Source organism: Mauremys mutica, chromosome 11, assembly GCF_020497125.1.
Source record: "Mauremys mutica isolate MM-2020 ecotype Southern chromosome 11, ASM2049712v1, whole genome shotgun sequence".
NCBI classification, from domain to species: domain Eukaryota; kingdom Metazoa; phylum Chordata; order Testudines; family Geoemydidae; genus Mauremys; species Mauremys mutica.
In genome coordinates, this window is record NC_059082.1 from 48,972,549 (window position 1) to 48,995,120 (window position 22,572).

At 46.2% G+C, this 22,572-nt stretch overlaps 1 protein-coding gene across 3 annotated transcripts in view; it reads right to left on the reverse strand.

Annotated features, from left to right (window-relative positions):
• Positions 1-320: 320 nt before the first annotated feature.
• The window catches only part of TBC1D24 (TBC1 domain family member 24), a 72,098-nt gene continuing 49,846 nt past the window's right edge, over positions 321-22,572 (reverse strand). For 2 of the 3 annotated variants that reach the window (XM_044979591.1, XM_044979592.1), the window contains 5 exons: positions 17,327-17,485; positions 13,759-13,822; positions 11,259-11,354; positions 10,526-10,760; positions 321-6,401 (listed from right to left, as the gene is read on the reverse strand). In XM_044979591.1, the coding sequence (XP_044835526.1) occupies positions 6,247-6,401; positions 10,526-10,760; positions 11,259-11,354; positions 13,759-13,822; positions 17,327-17,485 (709 nt within the window). In that variant the 3' untranslated portion in view covers positions 321-6,246. The remainder of the gene's footprint in view (positions 6,402-10,525; positions 10,761-11,258; positions 11,355-13,758; positions 13,823-17,326; positions 17,486-22,572) is intronic. The other variant, XR_006572413.1, reaches the window with a different exon arrangement.

Consider the following 22,572-nt stretch of genomic DNA (forward strand, 5'->3'; position numbering starts at 1 on the left):
CTTTAACTGCAAGTGCAGCCAAGGATAAACACCTGGAAAGAGGGAGAGGAAGGATGATCTTTTGATTAACACACTGGACTGGGACTTGGGAGATCTGGGCTCAATTCCCTGCTCTGCCACAGACACCATATGCGACTTGGCCAAGTCACTTAATCCGTGGCCTTCAGTTTCCCATCTGTAAAATGGAGATACCAACTCTTCCTTGTAGCTTTTGAAGGTGGTTATGTCTCATGATGCGGAGCAAGTGCCTACTAGAAAATCTGGCTTTAGAACAAGAAATCTGTACCAGACAGCTTTGCTGAAAGGGAAAAGCCAACAGCTTGTCTATTTAAATTTTATTTTAGTAATTCAACCCAAATTCTGTGCAGTCACATAAACACTCAACACTGACATTAGTGGATGGCATAGTTACATGACCTAGAAAGTCACAATTAGACAGCACTACAATCACCTGGAGAAAAATGTCACTCAGAATATAATTTGCATTCATATCACTTACAAACAGACTGGTACAAAATTCATCTCAAAACAAGAATTGGCTCAGAAGACAGAGCTATTATCACACAGTGATGAGACAGTATCTGAGCCCTCTATGCATTTTGTGCTCTGGGGGATTCCAGATGTGTATTGCAGCAGCTGACTTTTCCCTCTGCCCCAGCTTCAGGTGAGGTCTTGGTCCCTGCCCATTTGTGATATCAGAGTGTAGCTCTGAGGACACAAAAGGCAGTGTAAACTCCGATTCCTCAGGATTAAAACCAAAACCAGAAAGAGGTGAATCAGTAGGTACTAGGTTTTCAAACATGCCAATGCTGGGATTAGCAGCTGATTTGATATGCAATAAAATTATTTGGGGTGGGGGTAAAAAGATACTTCTGCAAATATAATTTTAACCCTTTCAGTACCATTCAGTCTATTTTCTCCACAGAAGAGAATGTAATACACACGGAGGCTCCTTGTCTGTCACCTCTCTGGTGAGAGGGACAGAAGATGGAAGGTGACTATCACAAAAAGTGCATGATTATCAGAGAGCAATTAGCTTTCCAGAGGTTTCCAGTGACACATCAGTTGGCTTCTGTGCTGTATGTCAGAGGCTATTTACAGTGAGTTCAGCCCATTTTCAGATGCCTAGGGGAGGCGGGAGGTGGTTCTAGTCTTCTCTGGCCTTCCCCATCCCCAGAAACCTTCTAATAGAAAGTTTCAACTCAGAAATGGGTTCCCAGGAAGCCAGAGATGCTCTTAAAGAGAAGCAGCTGCATCTCAATAGCCAGAACCTTAGCTCCACACTAACAGCATAAATCAAAGGGCACTGATAATACGCAATACCACACCAAAGGGATATGTCGTCAAAGGCTGTTCAGAATTACAATAAAGTAACTCGTCATACTACACGCTTCCCAGCTGGAGCCCTGATCTCTGAGAAGTCACCCACTCTAGCAGTCTTCTAAAAAACTGGTCTATGTACCCAGCCCCAAGAGCTCTGCATGTAACATAGACAACACTGCTCACTGATTTACATGGACCTGGATGGATTTCTCTTTAACATCAATTTTTAATCACAGACAGAAGATGCATCTTTGCCATTGGAGAGGAAGGGACAAGTCCTCAGCTCATAGTGCCACAGCTCTGAGCTGCCTTAGGCTCACAAAGAGAAATATTATACATGAACATTTACATAGAAAAGGAGCATTCGTTTTTATGGAATAACTACAAAAGGAGTATACGAAAGACAGCTTTATATAATACAATTCCTCTTGCTTGTTTGTTGTGGCTTCTTGGTCAGGTTGGGTTATCCAAGTGCTGGACCTGTGTACACTAAATTGGTCTTCTGAGATTTTATTTCTCAAGTACTCACCCTAATGAGATCTTTTAGCACCACATCCTGGTAAAACAAACTGCAGCTGCAATACATTCCTCCTAAGAGTGATATGAACACAGATGGCAGTCAGTAGAGGGGTCACTAGTTACCCCACCCATCAGGGCAAGGGGAGAAATTACTTCTAGCACAGCTTCACTGACTCGTCAGCCATTTTGCTTCCAGTAGTGGGGTTCATGCAGTGGAACCCCCAAATTACCCTGGTGAGGTAGTGTTCGTTCCAAGTCATAAGAGTATCCTCCCCTTTCCTCAAATTGCAAGGCCTATGCCTAGACACAGACTGCCTCATGAGAAGCTACTCACCACAGACTCCCATTACCCATGTGGTGAGCTCCTTTAACAAGGAAGTAAAGACTCTGCTATGGTCACCTGCAGAAATAGAGTAACAGGCCATCTGCACAGGTTTCTTAGGGTGTGTCTACACTGCAGCTGTGAAGTGTGATCCCCAGCCCAGGGAGACATTTGCACTTGCTCAGCTCAAGCATGTGTGCTAAAATTAGCAGTGTGAACACGGGAGAGGTGGTGGCTCAGGCTAGCCACTCAAGTCCAAGCCTACCCGAGCCCGCAGGTCTGAACATGGGTAGATAGTCTGACCTGCTCCCTATGTCACAACATCCACACTGTTATTATCAGTGCACTAGATTGAGCTGGGCTACTGCAAGTCTGTCTACATGTGCTGGAAATCACCTCCCAGCTGCAGTGTGGAAATACCCTCGGGGCTTCTTTGTAGGCCCTCCATGTTGGAATGATTAGGGGCATCAGCTACTTCTACAGAATGCAATCCTGGCAAAGGTCAAAACTGGGCTTTTCTTTGCTGCTAAAAGGCAGATGTCCAAGTGCCAGTGACTTTCAGTAGGATTTGGGTGCCTACCTCTCTGAGGGTTCTTTGAAAAACCAGCCTAGTATTCTAAAGCTGAGTTTGCTGTCATCTTCTATTCAAGCAGTTTTCTGGGGTTACGTTTCCACCCTAGCAGTCTGGAGGGAGGATTCTGTAGATGTTATTTGAGGAGTGGGGCAGGGCTCAAGTCTAGCATGTGGGAGAGGTGGGGGAAGGCAAGAAAACCAGAATGTCTCTGGATGTGTTTTGCAGACAGACTTAAATGAAGAGATTTGCTTTAATGTGAAAGTCTCCCACTCTTGCCAACCCAGAGCTCAAGGGACAGGTGATATCTTAATTACATGAAAGCTACTGCTAAGAACATCCTATACACAAGCTGGAAGAATGAGGCAGAGGGGAGAACATATTTAAGACAACCTCTCCCCCCAAGATACTTAATGCATTTTCTGAATGAATCCTTTGCCCAAGGAAGTTGATAGATGCCATTAAGCATCAAAAGTGATATGACATTTGCTTTTCAATATCCTACAGATAGATGGACACCTGCCAGTTCTTGTAGAAAGCAAGGTACAATCATGCAAGGTTCTTTTCAGCCAACAGCCATTGGTGCAGGTGGATGATATAATCTGTTACAAACTCAATTAATAGACATATGGATAGGAATTACCACTAGTTTCTTTCAGTCTGGAAAGAACTTGCTTTGAGAAACAGGCATGAGAGCTCTGTATGGAAAGTTAAAGGCACTGTACAGATTTTACAGTGCCAGCTAGTGGGAGATGATCCATCCACACCAGAACAGTTAATGAAGTAAGTGTCTACAGATCATGGACCTGAGCTTGTTCTCCAGGGCCTGTGCTCAGCAGCATTGCCATGGGTGCATCAGCAAACTTAACCATCACTCTCAGCAATATGCAAATAGGGACAGCTACAGTGGAACCAGAGCTGCCACATGTAACCCTCTCAGCTTGCTTAGTCTCCCTTTGCAGCCTAGTTACTTTGTAAAAATGTCAATATTCCATCCTGGCATAGGAAACCTTCCAAACCATGTAGGGCCAGAATCCTCCCTGGAACGGGCAGTTAACTCCTCAGACCAGTTTTGTTATAAGCCATTTGGGATGGAAACTCCTGCTGACTGATCTTAAGGGGGCACTGAAATGAACTATTTTTTACTAACTGAGCCAGTTGCTAATACTGACATTTAAGAATCCCAACGGTGCAACTGTGGGGGTTGACACGTGCCCCACGGCTAGTGCATACTATCACTTGGAAGATAAAAGGAGCTTAGTTCAGTCAATTCAAATCTGAAAACTGACTCTTTAAGCAGGGGCAAACTTCATTCACTCACCTTCCATGTGCTTCTGCCATGCGCAGAACAGAGTATTGCAAAGTCCACAGCATGTCAGACGGTATGGGCTGTCAGTCAATTGCATCTATCCTCACAGGCACAGGAAGGCCTTCTCAATGTGAGCAGCAAAACAAGCTGGAACCAAAGCTGCTTAAGATTCTAACAGAATATTTGTTCAGATTTAACACTGACAAATGTATATTTTTCAGACAGAATAGAAGAGTCTGCTCCTGCAGCCATTACTCAGCAAGGTGAGAGCCCAGGATTCTGGGTTAGCCACGACAGCTGCCCTCTCCAAACACATTCAACGCACTGCAAGGATGCACAGGGCAAGGACAATGCTTCCTTGTTCCATCATGAGTGCTTGTGGTGTTACTAGCTCTTGCAGAAGTAAGTGATGCTACTCTTCACCAACAAGCAAAAGATTCTGATTACAAACAGTTTGATGTACATCTATCATTTTAAAAGGGTGCATCCATGATCTGTTACTGACCTGGGTTCTTATGGAAGGGCTTCCGACAATGGTATCACAAGTAGCTGTTCATCTTCCAGGCTAAGCTTTGCCAGTGGGTTCTTGAGAGGCAGTGCCCTGCCAGAAAGTCACACAACTGTCTGACAGTCCCTTTAGATGTGGCTGGGGCAAGTGAGTTTTAGCCAGCCTCACCTGAGCCAGTGGATTCTGAGGAGATTGTGCCCAGCCTAGTTAAGAGTTGGGCCACTGATCTTCACTGCATATTTAGATCTCCCTTTATAAAAGAAATGCACCTTTAAAAAGGTAATAATCAAGGTTCTCTATTTTAATGCAATTGATGTCACTATGTACCTGGTGACGAAACCGTGCTCTCTTTTCCCTCCATCTGGCTGTAGAACTCCCCCTCACTAGTCATCAGTCTGCTGAAGTACTCAGAGGAATCTCTCTAACATTTGTTCACACTGATCCTCCGTTGAGATACACAGACTAAGACAGGAAAGGACAAGTCTCAAAGCTGGACTGCTAACTTCAGTTGTCAGGCAATGGGAAATCACTTCCAGTCACCAAGCGTGTCTGCGGAGAAGTGCTGCCAGAACTCTCAGGCAAGAAGAAATGACTGTGTCACCTGTCCAACTTGCACCACAAGGCATTACTGGCAAAGCATGGCTGCATTTTACACTGAGAGAGCACTAGTCTCTTCAGTCAATGGGCAGATTCAGGTGCTATAGAAACAGCACCCCCTAAAGCCTGTCTGGGGAACTAGTACATTCCCAGACACGAAACAGAATTGATAGATGTGATCATTTTCTGTCTCTGTAGGTACTCGCTCACCCTTATCCATTTCTCTTTGGAGAAGGCATTGTGTTTCTGCATCCAATTGCTAATTTCCTGCCTAGCCAGTTATCATTCCCAGTGCAAAGTCTCATGTCAGCTTCCAGGAACCACGAAGAAGGGGAAGAGTTTGTGCCCTGCATATAGCCTGCTGGCTTTTAGCTGCCTGAGCCGTGAGTCATAATATTACAATTGGAAGTCACGATTCTGATATGTTCTAGGAATGTAAACAGAAAGTCAACCCTTTGAGGAAGTGCTTTCCCAGACTGGATGCTTCCCACAGGGGGGCAGACTCTGCAAGCAGATGAAGAACACAAGCTTTCAGATGTGGCGAAAAACAACTATTAGTCTTTGTTCCTTTCAGAAGCTTTGCTGACTTGCTCAGGAAAGGGTGCTGAAAATGGATACACGGATCTGCCTGATGGATGGACCCATATGCAAAGTCCACTTTATTCTGCTCCTGCAAGTGGCAAACTGATATCACTGGCACGAGCCAGCACTGTACAAGCTACACACAGCTCTGCCAATATACCTGCATCCTGATGAGCAACACACTGCTGTTCCAGTCCTGGCCTGAGAGACTGATTGCATATGGATACAATGGGACTAGAATGAGATACCCACATTTCTACTTGTTACCTAAATCAGGGTTTGAACCCAGTTTGCCAGAGGTAAAAGGAGTTAACCAGATGCACCACCTAGTCATTTACATTTTGCATATAAGGAGCAACAGTAAACAACTAAGCCCTGCATTTAGTGTGCTCCTTAATAGCTAAGCTAGAAGGAGCCAGGTGGAATTTTTGTGCTAGCTTGGCTTTTGCATTAGTATTTGTCTTGAGAATTTTGAGATGTCTGACAGGCTCATTGTTTTGATGATGGTTATAGCCTCAGATGTTCATAGTGTCCTTGAAGCCCCACACCTCCATGGCAGAGATCTGGAAGTTTTCAGAGCACAGTGGCTGATTATTGAAAGTATTGCAGTGGCTGGTTCTCCCATGGTTCAGGTCTGCATCAAGGTAGAGGGCCTGGCCATCACCACCTCCTACAGAGAGAGGAAGAACACACACGTTACGTTGCTTTTGCATTTCTCAGGATGTGAAACTTACAGCTACACAGAGAAGGGGTTTGATGGCCTTTATCTCCAGGAACAGCTGGAATATAGGAAGACCCACCACAACGTTCAGCTGCTCTCTTTTAGCACAAAGGACAACCGTTTCTATGCATGGATTCTAATGAAGCTAGCAGAACTGCAAGTGACCATTTTGGCAAATTCATGGAAGACAACCCAGGCAGACTGGCTCCACACTTGCTTGCCTTCCCGCAGTTCCCATTGGCTGGGAACAGTGAACCGTGGCCACAGGGAGCTGAGGGGCTCCATGCCTGCAGACGCTCCAGGTAAACAAAACGTCCCAACCCGCCAGTGGCTTACCCTGACAGGCCGGGAGCCATTGCCAACCCATTTATTGATGTCAATACTAGAGCCTTTTAAAGTTGCAAAGGCTTTGTTTAGTGGACTAGATTGGCTTGAAAGGAATACTAAAAGAGCAGTGCTGCAGATCTGCATGACATTTGACTCATGCAGTTCACAAAATGCTATGCCTTACAAGCCAATCAAAAAATAATACAATGAACGGGGGTTGGGGTTGGGGGTTGGACTAGATGACCTCCTGAGGTCCCTTCCAACCCCGAGATTCTATGATTCTAACGATAGTACTATAGCACTGGTGTCAGTCCGCTACTGTGTAATTTGATCTCTTCATGCATTTCTACCAATGGACCTCATAAGTCTCAAGCCAATATGAAAATATAATGTGCAGAATCAATGGAATCTCTAATAAAATTGAATTAGACTTTTTACCCCACAGACATGCCAATCTACAGGGCTGCTTTGAAATAAACAAAGAACAATAATCATTTGACAGTGATAAAGCAGGTGACATTCCTATATAAAGTCCTACAAAATCTATAACTACAATAATAATAATCTATTTTCATACTAGTATTTAAAATGAACAACGGTGAAATCAAAAGAATAAGGTCTGCTTATCACGCAGCGTTCAAACTTAAAGTTGTTGAATATGCAGAAGCAAACAATAATTGTGCCGCTGCTCGTGAATTCTGTAACAATGAGAAGCAAGTAAGAGAATGGCAGAAAAATAAAACAACACTAAAAGACATGCCAAGAAGCAAGAAAAAATGTCCAACGAGGTGCGCTTCATTTCCTGAGCTGGAGAAAGATCTCAATAATTGGGTTGTTGAATGCCGACAAAATGGGTACATTGTCACTAAAACTGGAAGTTGTCTGCGTGCTCTGCAAATGTCGAAAGACGACAAATACAAGTCAGTAAAGCCATCAATGTTTGTTGCATCAGCGGGTTGGTGTACTCGCTTCATGAACTGTCATGGTCTCTGTCTTCATCAGCGAACAAAGATAGCGCAAAAGCCACCAAGAGAGCTGGAAGAAAAAAATCGAATCTTTCCAAAGGTTTATTATAAAATATCGAAAGGAATATGCATTTATACACAAATAGGAAATATGGATGAAACACCGATGACATTCGATCTCCTGAGCAACAGAACGGTGACCGGTGTTGGTGAAAAAACAGTTTTAATTAAAACCACTGAACATGAAAAAATCCATTTTACGATGGTTTTATCGTGTTTGGCAAATAGATCAAAGCTCTCTCCTGTTATTTTTAAAAGAAAAACCTTGCCTAAAAACATGAAATTTCCTGCTGATGTCATCGTACGTGCACACGAAAAGGGATGGATGGATGAAAGTGGGACTATTGAATGGCTGGAAAAAGAGACCAGGAGCACTTTTCAAGAAACCTGCTTTGCTCACTTGGAACATATTCAGGGCACACAAAACGGAGGTGAAAAATGTTGCCAAAAATATGAAAACTACTTTGGCTGTAATACCTGGAGGCTTAACTTCAGTTCTACAACCACTTGATGTCTGCCTGAACAAACCCTTTAAAGACAGGCTATGCAAAATGTGGTCTGAATAGATGTGCTCAGGCATGGTGAAGCTGACAAAATGCGGGAATCTTATGAAGCACAAAATCAATCTGTTCGCCCAGTGGATCATTCACGTCCATTCCCTCGGAAATGGTAGAAAATCATTTAGGAAATGCTGTATCAGCAATGCACTCAACGGGTCAGAAGATGATGCCATATTTGATGATGACACAACAGAGGCTGATGATGAGAAGGAATCTGAATCTGAAGACTACACTGCCGATATCTATGATGACAATGCAGGTGCAGCTGTGACTGAAGCGGAGTTTAATGAACTGTTTGGTGAATCAGAGACTGATTCAGACTTTGAAGGATTTTAAGACTTTTTAATGTCTCATATTGTTCTAAGTTACTTGTTTTAAATATCCATTTTCTGATTTTAAATTGACTGTAATTTTGAAGGTGAATACATATTTGTTCAGTTATTATTATAACAACAAGAGGTTTTTCATTAGAGTATATTAAAATAATTCTAGCAAAACTTTTGCGTGTTTCTTGTGACGTCAGCTTTTAAAATATAGCCGGGGCTGGAAAACTTTGGCTCCCGGCCAGTCAGGGTAAGCCGCTGGCGGGTCAGGACGTTTTGTTTACTTGGGGCGTCTGCAGGCACAGAGCCCCTCAGCTCTCAGTGGCTGCAGTTTGCCGTTCCCAGCCAATGAGGGCTGCGGGAAGTGGCGTCACTTCCCGCAGCCCCCATTGGCTGGGAATGGCAAACTGCGGCCACTGGGAGCTGAGGGGCTCTGTGCCTGTGAACGCTCCAGGTAAACAAAATGTCCAGGCCTGCTAGCGGCTTACCCTGACAGGCCAGGAGCCAAAGTTTTTGCCAACCTCTGAAATACAGGGTCGGCTTATGAACGGGTCATACAGTTTTTGCTATTTTTACCTATCCATTTTGGGGGGTCGGCTTATAAACGAACGGGCTAATGAACAAGTATATACGGTAAATAGAACAAGTGACAAATCAAGATAGAAACCCTCAGACAACTTAATGAGCAATATCAAACTGGGGAGAGAGACAAAGCAGGATACTAAAAGGGTCTGGTACAATCTTCTAGATCATTGTAAAAGATATTCCAAAGTGTACTGCATGTTGATCACATCTGCAAGAGACCAGACTGACAGAATATTGCACAGATCTTAGAGGGACAAGAAATTCAGTTAAATTAATTTAGATCAATGAAATACATACTTGGGAGGGAGATGACAGACTCCCAGCTAAAACAAAATGAAGGGTATTGTCTGAAGAGCAGTTACACAAGAAAGGCAGGTAGATAAGGCACAACATACTGGAGGGTTCAGTGCAGTGGAAATCCTGTTCTGTGTCAGAGACTGGACTAGGCAGTAATTCCCACATACTGCTCTGATGCACTAAGATGGATGTGACTAGTACTGCCTCCCTTAACAACAGAGCTTTGTGATGAGCCACAATACACCATCACTGGTCTCCGGTTGTCAAGTGCTCTCTAGCTTTCAACTGAGCTCGTGTTGTGAGCCGTTTGGGTTTGGAGCAGGCCAACCCACTGTGGACTACAGTGCACATTACTAAATAGGAATCAGTAGGCACTAGAGGTTATAGCTGAAGTCTTGATGTGGTAACCATTGGACTATATGCTCTCAAAGCAGGTCTCTTCCAACCCTGTTACCAGACTTTAGTAGACGCGCTTTAAAACTGTGGCTGTCAGAAAAAACTGTTCTGGGGAAAACGTCTCAGTACATAACTGTTGTCTGCATTTCCAATCATAACTGACTACTTTACTAGCCAATAGGCTCTTGCCACAGTCAGCAGCACTGCAGACACACTATAGTTGCAGCAGAGCAAGCTGCTGTATTCTAGTTCACCTTGTGCTTCAACACCACTTCATTGTCAGCTAAGTCCTTATTCCAGAATTATTTACCATCATGTGTGCTGCAGAACATAGGTGGAGCTGTGCCTGCAGCATCTAGTTCTTACAATGTTTTCTCTTTAGAAGTGTGATATCCAAGTTTTGATACAAAATTTGGCAGAGCAGGATGTTTTCATAGTCACTTTTCTCACTCCAGCTACAGTAGGAATGGCATAAATACTACAAACAGCTTGATTGATTTTTTGCTGTGATAGGCAGGAAGAGCTGACAGAATAATTGCATGGATCCTGCACAGACTTACCTATGATGATGCACTCATTGCTGCCAGCCATGAACATGGAAGCAGTTTTGGAAGGCAAGTTGAAGTGACGAGCAGCTAGGAAGGGGGAAAGACGATCCGAGGAGTCCGAGGGGATGCTGCTGGAGGACAGGACAGTGGAAACCTGCATGGACTTAGCCCCTGGCTCAGAAGTAGTCATGGCCAGTTCGGGGTGCTTGATTATCACCCACTCATAGCGTTCCACTTCTGGCTGCAGCTATGTGAGAGGCGAAGAGAAGACAGCCAGGAATCAGTTGGTGAGCATCCATTCCACTAAGAGTTCTGAATACAAAGCAGCCCTGGAGCTGCTCAGACACTGCCAGTACCACTGGTGAGTGATTCAGACTAACCCTTTGGCATAATGGACAGGAATGTTGCTGGAAAGACCTCTGCCATGTAGAGGACTGAGAATAAGACTTGGTAATACGTGGTGATTTCTGAATTAGCTTACTACATATGGCATACATCCACGCCCAGATCTTGTGAGAATTATTCTGTACTCAGGAGAAAGGCCCTCCCCATAAAGTTGAATAGGAAATCTCCTACCACATCCTTTCATAAGGGATTCCATAGACTTTAAGGCCAGAAGGGCACTGGATCACAAGCTTGTCAGCCCATATATTCCACTCTAAGTGGAAAAGGGGTGTTACTGATTAGCTATTAAAATCCAGTCATCTCTATTCACTATTGAGGCAGAGCTGCGATTACTACTTACCCTGAATACAAAGCATTCTCCTGTCCCAAAGAAACTCAGTTTATTCCCTCCTCGCCTGCGCTCACTCCAGTCAGTTGACAAATAAGCACCACAGACCTAGAGCAAAGGACAAGGTCAGGAGGCTTTTCACCAGTTACTACTAATAAGAAACAGGGTATTTTAAATTCACTGACACCAAAAGGCTTTGGAGCCCACAACTCAAGGTCTAATGTAGTTTAATGTTGAAAGTCTCAAGATCAGTGGATTAAGAGGACACAAGTAATTTAGACCTAAAGCTAGATCTAGATTCTGATCAGCTGGGGAATGGCCTGCAGATTCTAAATTTTAAAAATTATTTTACATCCACCAGTTCTGAGAGGAAGGATGATCCAGTGCATAGGCTGCTAGCCTTGGACTCTGGAGAACAAGGGTCAATTCCCTGCTCTGCCACAGACTTCCCATGTGACCATGGGTGAGTGACTTAGCCTCTCTATGCCCCAGTTCCCCATCTGTACAATAGAGATAATAACCCTGCCTAGCACCAAAGGGGTGTTGTGAGGTGCTCAGATACTATAGCGATGGCGGGGGAGGGGGGCATGTAAGTACCACAGGAAGAAGCATAATAGACAGACCTAGTTGCACAAAAATAAAATTGTGGAAGCCAACTAGCCACTTCCTTGTTTTGGTACCAAAAGGATCAACACTCATATCAGAGCACAAGACTTGGCTGTGCAGCAGCTGCGAACACGCAATAATTCCAGAGAACTACAAGCATGTCTGCTGCCTTCAACAATCTCGTCCACAGTAGCAAGTGCAGATGAATTGGTGCTGAGCCCAGTTTAACTGCTAGGATAGCCCAGGACATACACCACTCTAGACTCTGTCAGAAAGCCTGATTTCACACATTCAGCACAACTCGTGCTAGGTTAAGCATGCAGTTAAACCTCCTTCAGCACTCAGTGGTGCTGGGACCTTTTTGATAGTGGGGGTGCTGAAAGCCAGCCCCCTTACCCCTGTCCACACACCACGAGCTGGGGCCGGGACGGGGTAAGGGGGCAAAGGCTGGGGCCAGCAGTCAGGACCCTGGGAGCAGAGCCTGGGAGCAGAGTCCCAGGCACAGGGCCAGTGACCGGGACCCTGTAGCACCCCCCACACCACTAGTTCCCGTGCCTATGTCAGCACCAGCAGAACTTCTCCCACTGCTGACACCCATTAGCAATGAGTAGCTTTGCTAGCATAGAAAAGGCTAATGAAGCTTACATAGAAGGTAACAAAAAGGTGGCCCAATACTGGAATTTGCTCCATTAGAAGTAAGAAAAAAACGAACACAATATCTGAAGGAAATATCTGGGGAAATAAGTAAATTATTTTTTCTAGCTTCTAAGATGCAATTATAAACATGGAAAGTACAAAACAGAAAATAGACAGTGTCCTTTTAGACTATTCGCATTTCTCCTCTTCCTTCTGCTTCTTCCTTATTTTCTAAGGGGTCACATAACAGATCACTATTTGCTTTCTTCATGCAGAGGCCAGCAGCACCTACACAGCTAGAGTTAATAGCACTCTATAAGCCAAGAGGCAAATTAAATTTATGATGGCAGATGCACTCTTTCCCCTTCCTCTGGATATCATGGGCACCACATGAGCCACTTACCTAGCCACTGTGGTCTGAGGATTAGAAACAATGGGAAAAATTCTGCTTTAATTTACTTGCATGCAAACCCAATGAAACTGACCCCTGCGGACTGCAATGGCACTACATGTGAGCAACAAAGCACAATGAGGCCTCCAGTGCTGCAGGAGTTTGGTGTAGCCACCCAGCAAGGATAAAACCAGAGAGAGAAATCCATAGGCTGCAGCAGGAGCTGAATATATTGTAATGGAATTTTAAATGCCACACAGTATTTAGCAGCAGGCCCTCACTCTCTGTCACCAGAGGACCTCTACGCATGTGCAGTGGCTCATCTCAGAGCTCTATGAAATTTCACTGCTACTGTGCATTTGGTTTTATACAACCATAAGATCAGCACTCAATTTTTTTTTTGGTGTAATAGGAAACCCAATACTGCTTTCCCTTTTGAGCACTGCTACTGTACCAGGTTATCCTTGAGCAAAAGGAAAATGCCTTCTCTGGATCACAAAAGTCCAGTTCAGCACAATCCCACAGGCTCTCACTTCAGTCCTCATCCTAACAGGGCACATACATAATAAAATGGATGTCAGGCGTCTCATGGAAGTTACTGCAATCTGGTACCATTGCCACCATCTCATACGAACTACAACAAAGGGGATGCCAGACCTGGACCCAGGTTAAAGTATTTAATCTGGTATAAAGTTTACTGGAGGTCCCCCATGGCTAGTGAACAACACAGGGAGTACCTAAGTCAAAAGCCATAAGAAATGAATTTCTACACCATCTCCTTCTTCCTTGCATAATAAACTGTGTAGGACAGGATGGGTTTTAGGCAACCAGGTGGTATGTGGCATCACAATTTCCTCAGTTACCTTTTACCCTACTTACCTCTTTGGCTGTTGTCTTGATCACGAGGAGCGTTGGTTCATGTCCTTCGCTGTGAGAATAGAACCTGGTATGTGAAGAGATGGCTCCTTAAGCAAAAATCACACTGCTTACATTAACTGTGGTATGTGATCTGCAGTGCCCGAACTACCTCTCCAGCCTAAGATTTGTTTGCTGGCATGAGGTACAATGATTGCTCGGGGCTGACTGTACTACTGCCAGTGTTTTCAACAATACAAGGCAGAGGATAGCAGCAAGCTCTGAAAAAGACTAGGGGCCTGATTCTCCATTGCCTTGCACCTTGCAGAGACACCTGAGCAGAGTGGGGGGAAGATACTATCGAATCGGAACAGCATCATTTTACAATCACTTTGCACGGGGTAAATGACTGACTATGCAAGGTACCAGATAGCAGAGAATCAGGCTGTGTGTTGGTGTCATAGTTCATGAAGAGCTTTCTGCCTCTGCAGGCAAATGCTGAGGCTCATTCCTCTCACTGATGTGTGTCACTCTCACAGGCACTCTGTGCTGGAGCAGAAGATGAAGGAACCCATTTATCTGTTTCTTTTTCTTGGTAATTCATTCTTGGCAGCTTCACCTCCCATCCCATTTGTCATTTCTGTGAACACAGGATCAGATCAAGGATAATGCCTTTCATCTGATGCCAAGTTATTGCTATAACAAATTCACTTGTCTTGGGAACAGAGCAAGACTGACATATTTTGACCGTTAATTTTTAGGCTGTACCATTTTAACACATTTCAGGGATAAAAGCGACTTCACAGGAGACAACTGGGGAAAGTGGGTTTTGCTAGGCTATTTTTATTTTCAGGAATTTTTTTTAAACCACATACCTGGATTTTTAAAACCCATGACAGCTCTCCCCCAAATTAAACTCCTGTCTCATCCTGCATATTTTTAAGTCCACCTTTCCTTTTGCAGCTTATCCTTTGCCTTCTTCTTCCCAAGAGTAGAGATGGGCAACCTCTGCTTATTGTTATCACGTGAAACGCAAAACTTTCAGAGAGCCAGTGTGCATTGCTCCAAAGGGACTGACAGGTTGTGGCTCATCACCTGGGTTAAGACATGTCTTAGGCCTGATCTACACGACAGCGTTAGGTTGACATAAGGCCGCTTATCCCGACCTAATTATGTTAGTGTACACACTACAGCCTTGCTCCTGCTGACGTGCCCTACTACACCGACGTAACTCCACTTCCACGAGAGGAGTAGGGCTTATACTGGTGTAGTTAGGGTGACGTGTGTTACTTACATCTATTGGCTATCATTCTTATCATGCAATTGACAAGAAAGTTGGCTCCCGGCTCCCCATCTGGGCTGCTTCCTGGTCTCAGCTCCAAGCTGGGCTGCTGCCCAGGCTCCTGGCTCCCCACTCTCAGCTGGGTTGCCACCTGGGCTCTTGGCTCCCTACCCGACTCCAGCTGCGGATCTCCCTACTCCAGCTTCCCCCCCTGAGGCTCTCTACTCCCTGCTGGGAATGGAGCTGGCCCCCTGGGCTCTCAGCTCCCTGTAAGAGCTTTGTGAGCGACTGGTCATTATCAACCCAGCCAGTTACAGCAGTTAACATTTCACACTAACAGGCTTAGCATGATTTAAATATTTTCATTAGGGACACGGATAACGAATGGAGAGTAGGGCTTATACAATTTGCAGATGACACTAAGCTGAGAGAGATGGGAAAGTGGCAGATTAACTCATGATGCCCATGGAGCCTGTGCCCAGGGGCCACGGCCAATTTGGGGGCACCTGCAGGAGCACCATAACCTGTGTAGAAGTGTGTGTGGGGGGCCCCACCGGCACTAGAACTATGGTCCTGCTCCTTGCTCCTCCTCTTCCCCCTGGAGGCCACGTCCCCAAGCCAGGCTGGAAGCCGAAACTGGGCTGTGGTAAGAGCTGCCCAGGGAGCCTGGGCTGTTGTGGGGAGCCCCAGACCCTCCACCTGCCCTGGGTGGGGTGTCAGGGTGCCCAAGAGCAACCCCTGACCTGTGTCCCTGCCCCCCAGGGCCCCAATAAATCTTAATCCACATCTGGGTGGGAAGCACACTGGAGAATAGGATTGGAATTCAAAACAACTTTGAGAAATTGGATATTTGGTCTGAAATAATAGAACTGGAAGGGACCTTGAGAGGTCATCTAGTCCAGTCTCCTGCACTCAAGGCAGGACTAAGTATTATCAACAAGATGAAATTCAATAACGCGAAGTACTACACTTAGGAAGGAAAAAAAATCAAATGTACAACTACAAAATGGGGAATGATTGGCTAGTAGAAAGTATTGCTAAAAAGAATCTGGGGGTTATAGCTGATCACAAACTGAATATGAGCCAGCAATGTGATACAGTTGGGAAAACAGCTAATATTATTCTGGGTTGTATTAACATGAGTGTTGTTTATAAGATATTGGAGGTAATTGTCACACTCTACTTGGCAGGGATGAGGCCTCAGCTGGAGTGCTGTATACAGTTCTGGGCACTACACTTTTGGAGAGATGTGGACAAATTGGAGACAGTCCACAGGAGAGCAACAAAACTAATAAAAGGTTTAGAAAACCTGACCCATGAGGAAACGTTAAAAACCTGGGCATGTTTAGTCTTAAGAAGAGAAAACTGAGGGGGGCTGATGACAGTCTTCACACATGTTAAGGGCTGTTCTAAAGAGGACAGTGATCAATTGTTCTCTATGTCCACTGAAGCTAGAACAGGAAGTAAATCGGCTTAATCTGAAGAAAGGGAGATTTAAATTAAATATTAGGAAAAATAGCTAACTACAAGGATAGTTAAGCTCTGGAACAGGCCTCCAAGGCAGGGTGTGGAATCCCTGTCATTGGAGGTTTTTAAGAACAGGTTGGACAAACACCTGTCAGCGCTGGTCTAGGTTTATTTGGTCCTGCCTCTGTGCAGGGGGCTGGACTCTAGGAGATCTCGAGGTCCCTTCCAGCCTGACATTTCTATGATTCTATGAATTAACTGCAATTCCTAAGGTTGGCACTCAAACAGGGGTAATTCATGACTAGTACTCACACTGAGGGCTTGTCTTTCCTACGGGGTTAAGTCGACCTATGTTATGCTACTCCAGCTACATGAATAACGTAGCTGAGTTGACGGAGCTCAGGTTGACTTACCAACGTGTCTTCATGGTGCTGAGGTAACAGGAGACACTCTTCAGTCAACTTCCCTTACTCTTCTCAGATAGCTGGAGTACCGGGGTTGATCAAAGAGTGGTCTGCCATCAATTTAGTGGGACTTCACTAGACCTGCTAAATCGATCCCAGCTGCATCGATTGCAGCAGCATTGATCTTCCCAGTAGTGGAGTCCAGCCCTAATTGGAGGCAGGACCTTAGCCTCTAATTTTGGAAGCTATCCTTGTGGTAGCTGTAACTGAGATGGGGGAGGAGAGATTCAGACTTCCCTGGCATTTGCAATCTGTCACTCCCATAATAGTCTTTGGATGCACATTTTCGTGAGCCATGCTTTGGATGAGGATTTCTGTCCCCAGTTAGCATTGTTTAGCTGTTCTTTTCTACGTGTACAACCGGGAAAGACGAAGTTACCTGTTTAGGCTGCAGCCATGCTCCAAGGTGGTGAAAAGCAATAGGGGCTGGCAAAGTGCAAAGCGCTCTGGGATCCAGGACCAGATGTCTCTCATCTCTTTCACGCTGACGATTTCGGACTTGAAGTTCTCAGCATGCACTGCCAAGTGCACGTTCTGTCTGTGAAACATGGGAGACACCGTTGAGAGAGAGAAGATAATCTGACAAGCAACACAAAGAAGGGACAGCTGAATGTGAGAACATGCCTAGGTGGAAGTGCCTCGGTAAGTACCCTGCTCTCTGAAGCTCCAGGCCATGAGGTGAGGACAGTGTGGTTTAATGAAGGAAAGAAACACTGTTGCTGTTTGGTGGAATCTATGATGATTAGTAGCTTTACTGGAGAGAACTTTGCAGCTCTTACTCAGCCATGCTATCAATGGCTGGTGCAGAGGAGCTAAATGTTTGAATGAACAGGGGAAATATCTTAAATATATTAAAAACAAATTCAGTTAGATCTGCCACTCAAGGATAGTCCCACTAGTACCAGCACTAGAGAGATACAACCCACAGGGGAGAAAATACAGCAAGTCCAGCCAGATATTCTGACACTTGTTTGTCTCTTGAGTCCTGTTTGTATTTGTGGAATTAGAGAATTCCTGCAAATATCCCAGTCACACAAGAGTTACATAGATCACAGAAGCAGCAAAGAGTCCTGTGGCACTTTATAGACTAACAGACGTTTTGGAGCATGAGCTTTCGTGGGTGAATACCCATTTCGTCAGATGCATTTGCCATCTACCATAATTTTATCATGAGTCTCATGATATTTGGTGTTTTCTGAAAGCGCTGGCTTCTGAAATCATGGGATTATTGAGAAGGGAAGTTACTCACCTGTGCAGTAACTGATGTTCTTCGAGATGAGTGTCCCTGTGGGTGCTCCACTCCAGGTGTTGGTGCATCACTGCGCCTTCGTTGGGAAATTTTGACAGAAGTACTCATACTGGTCACGCACGTGCAGAGCCTGCCCCACATGCTGAGTGTGCCTTAATAGTACGCGTGCACGACTGGTCTCCTCAGTTCTTTCTCTACAACGGAGGCTACCCCAACTCTGAATTAGAGAGGAGGAGGGTGGGTAGTGGAGCACCCACAGGGACACTCATCTCGAAGAACGTCAGTTACTGCACAGGTGAGTGACCTCCTCTTCGAGAGAGAGATGTCCCTGTGGGTGCTCCACTCCAGGTGACTGAAAAGCATCTCAAGGAGGTAGGGACTTCGGATCTGGTAGGAATGCGGTAGATAATACAGCTCTGCCCAATCGTGTAAAAGTGAGAGGGCCTTGAGTCAGGGCATAATGCTTAACAAATGTGTGATCGGAAGTCCAAGTGGCCGCTTTACAGATGTCAGGCAGAGCAACTCTGCGTAGAAAAGCCACGGAGATAGCTAGCTACAGTTCTAGTGGAGTGAGTTCTGATGCAGGCTGGCAGAATTGTCTCCTTTAATTGATAGCACAGGCGGATATAAGGAGATCCAGTTGGAAAGTCTCTGGGTGGAAATAGGTGTCCCCTTGGATCATTCTGCAATGGAGACAAAGTCTGGAAGAGTTTCTAAAGCAGAGGTGGGCAAACTACGGCCCACAGGCCACATCTGACCCCCGGGACCCTCCTGTCCGGCCCGAGCTCCTGGCCCGGGAGGCTAGCCCCGGCCCCTCCCCTGCTGCTCCCCCTCCCCCGCAGCCTCAGCTCACTGTGCTGCCGGTGAAATGCTTTGGGCTGCAATCTCCTGGGGCAGCACAGCTGCAGAGCCGGGGCCTGACCTGGTGCTCTGTGCTGCGCGGTGTGTGGCTTGTTGCAGACAGGCGGCGCGGCTGCCTGTCCTGGTGCAGCTGCGCTGCCAGCCACAGCTGCTCCAGGGAGCATGGTAACGGGGCTAGGGGGGAGGGAGGGAGTGGATAGAGGGCAGGGGAGTTCGCGGTGGTGGTGGTCAGGGGGGTGGATAGGGATCGGGGCGGTCAGAAGGCGGGGAAGAGGTGGGTTGAATGGGGACAGGGGTCTTGGGGGGGCAGTCAGGAAGGAGAGAGGAGGTTGGATGGGGTGGCAGGGGGCAGTCAGGGGCTGGGAGTCTGGGGGCAGTCAGGGGACAGGGAGGAGGGAGGGTGGATGGGACAGGGACCCGGGGGGGGGGGCGGCTGTTAGGAATATGAGGAGAGATTGGATAGCGCGGCAGGGGGAAGTCAGGGGTGGAGGTTCTGGGGGTGGTCAGGGGACAGGGATCCCATGGGGGGAAGTCAAGAAGGAGGGGAGGGTTTGGATGAGGTGGCGGGGGATAGTCAGGGATTCCAGGGGGAGTCAGGGAGAAGAGGTGGCTGGAGGGAGCAGGGGTCTGGGGGGGCAGTAAGGAAGGAGGGGGGGTTGGATGGGGTGGAGGGGGCGTTAGGAGCAGGGGGTCCAGGTGCAGGAGGGATGGATGGGCCAGGGGTCCCGGGGGCTGTCAGAGAACAGGTGGGGTTGGATGAGGCAGGAGTCCCAGGGGGGCTGCTAGGTGGTGAGAAGCGGGGGGCGTAGGGGCTGGGCCACGCGTGGCTGTTTAGGGAGGCACAGCCTCCCCTAACTGGCCCTCCATACAATTTCAGAAACCTGATGCATCCCTCAGGCCAAAAAGTTTGCCTGTACCTGTCCTAAAGGGTCTGGTTCTATCCAAATAAAAGGACAAAGACCTGCATACATCCAATGTATGCATTGTGGATTCAAAGGAGTTTGCATGCAGTTTAGGAAAGAAGATTGGTAGGTGTATAGGTTCGTTGATGTGGAATGACTAATGTACCTTTGGAAGAAATCTGGGGTGAAATCAGAGGGTAACCCTGTCCTTAAAAAATACTGTGTCGGGTGGGTCCACCATGAGAGCTACTATTTCTTTTGCATGTCTGGTGGAGGTGATTGCCACTAAGAATGCTGTTTTAATAGAGAAGTGTAAGAGGGAACAAGTGGCTAGGGGCTCAAAAGGTTGTTGCTTTAAACAGGTTAGTACTAAGTGAAGGTCTCACAGAGGAGTAGAAGGTTTAATGTCCTAGTATAGGGATTGGAGCCCTTTAAGAACGTGCTTGGTGACTGGATGAGCAAAAACAGAAGTACCGTTGATTTTGTCATGAAAGGTTGCTATGGCAGCTAAGTGGACTTTGATGGAGCTGAAAAAAAAGCCAGATTGCTTCAGGTGTAGTAGGTAATCAAGTATGGCTGGAAGATGTGCCGAAGTGGGAAGAATTTGGTTGTTCGAGCACCAGTGTATGAATCGTTTCCACTTTTGGAGATATGTGGTGCGAGTAGATTGTGTTCTGCTATGTAAGAGTACTCTTTGAACCTGTTCAGAGCATGCTAGTTTGCTTTGTGAGAACCACGGAGGAACCAAGCTTTGAGGTGAAACATGGATAGGTTGGGGTGGAGAAATCAGCCGTGTTGTTGCAATAGGAGGTTTGGAGTGAGAGGCAACAAAATTGGTGGACGAATTGACATTCTGGTGAGGAACGGATACCACGGTTGTCTGGACCACGACGGGACAATCAGAATTACTGTGGCGCAATCTGTTCATATAAGAACATAAGAACATAAGAAAGGCCATACCGGGTCAGACCAAAGGTCCATCTAGCCCAGTATCTGTCTACCGACAGTGGCCAATGCCAGGTGCCCCTGAGGGAGTGAACCTAACAGGCAATGATCAAGTGATCTCTCTCCTGCCATCCTTCATAGAATCATAGAATCTCAGGGTTGGAAGGGACCTCAGGAGGTCATCTAGTCCAACCCCCTGCTCAAAGCAGGACCAAACCCAACTAAATCATCCCAGCCAGGGCTTTGTCAAGCCTGACCTTAAAAACCTCTAAGGAAGGAGATTCCACCACCTCCCTAGGTAACCCATTCCAGTTCTTCACCACCCTACTAGTGAAAAAGTTTTTCCTAATATCCAACCTAAACCTCCCCCTCTGCAACTTGAGACCATTACTCCTTGTTCTGTCATCTTCTACCACTGAGAACAGTCTAGATCCATCCTCTTTGGAACCCCCTTTCAGGTAGTTGAAAGCAGCTATCAAATCCCCCCTCATTCTTCTCTTCTGCAGATGAAACAATCCCAGTTCCCTCAGCCTCTCAGAACTTTCTCAGAACTCTGTGGAGAACTGGTATCGGAGGAAAAGCATACATTAAGTGTTGAGCCCATGAGATCAGGAATGCAACTCCTAGGGAATGTTTGCCCAATCCCACTCTGGAGCAAAATTTGGGACATTTCTTGTTCTTCGCAGGTCCAGGGTTGGATAGTCCCAAACACGGAATATATCGCATATGATCATGTCATTTTTCTCCCATTTGTGATCCCAGGGAAAACGTCTCCTTAGCTTGGTATTCAGGGCCCCGGGAAGATAGGCGGCTGATATCCAGATGTTGTTTGCAAAGCACCAATTCCAGAGCTTCATGGCTTCTGAGCAAAGCGAGTGAGATCGAGTCCCTCCTTGCCTGTTGACATAGAACATGCATACGATGTTGTCTGTCATTATCCGAACATGTTGGTTCCAAATGAATGGGAGGAAGTGACGGCAGGCATTGTGTATGGCTTGCAGTTCTAGGATGTTTATCTGTAGGGAGGCTTTGGTGGAAGACCATAGCCCCTGGGCTGTGTGGTGGGACATGGGTACTCATCATTATGAGTGATGGGGAGTCCAAGAGAAAAGAGACTCCTGAGCAGAGGTTGGAAGGAACTGTCCACCATTGGAGGGAGTCTTTGACTCTGAAGGGTATGGATAAAGGCTTGTTTAGAACGTGTATGTTTGGTCTGTAAACTGTGGCCAACCAAGATTGGAAGCACCTCATGTATAGATGTGCACGAAAGTACACAAGGCCATGCGGCCTAATAGTTGCAGGCAGTCTCATCCTGTGACCGGGGGACTGTTGCAAAGTTTTGTAACCAGGAGTTTTCTGGTGTTGAAATGATCAAGCGGGAGAGAGACGCTATTCCCGTTCGGGGATCAAGGTGCGTTCCTATGAACTCCAATTGTTGGGTGGATTTGTTTTTGTTTATTTGTAGGCCAAGGGAAAGGAAGCAAGCGACGGTAAGCTGCATGGATTGAAGAGCTTCATTGAGCATTGAGGCTTTGAGGAGACAATCGTTGAGGCATGGAAATATTATAACCCCCTGTTTTCTGGCTAGGAGTTTGGAGAAAACTCAAGGGGGGTGGGGAGGAGAGTAGATAGGCCGGAGGGCAGCACTCTGTATTGAAAATGTGTCTA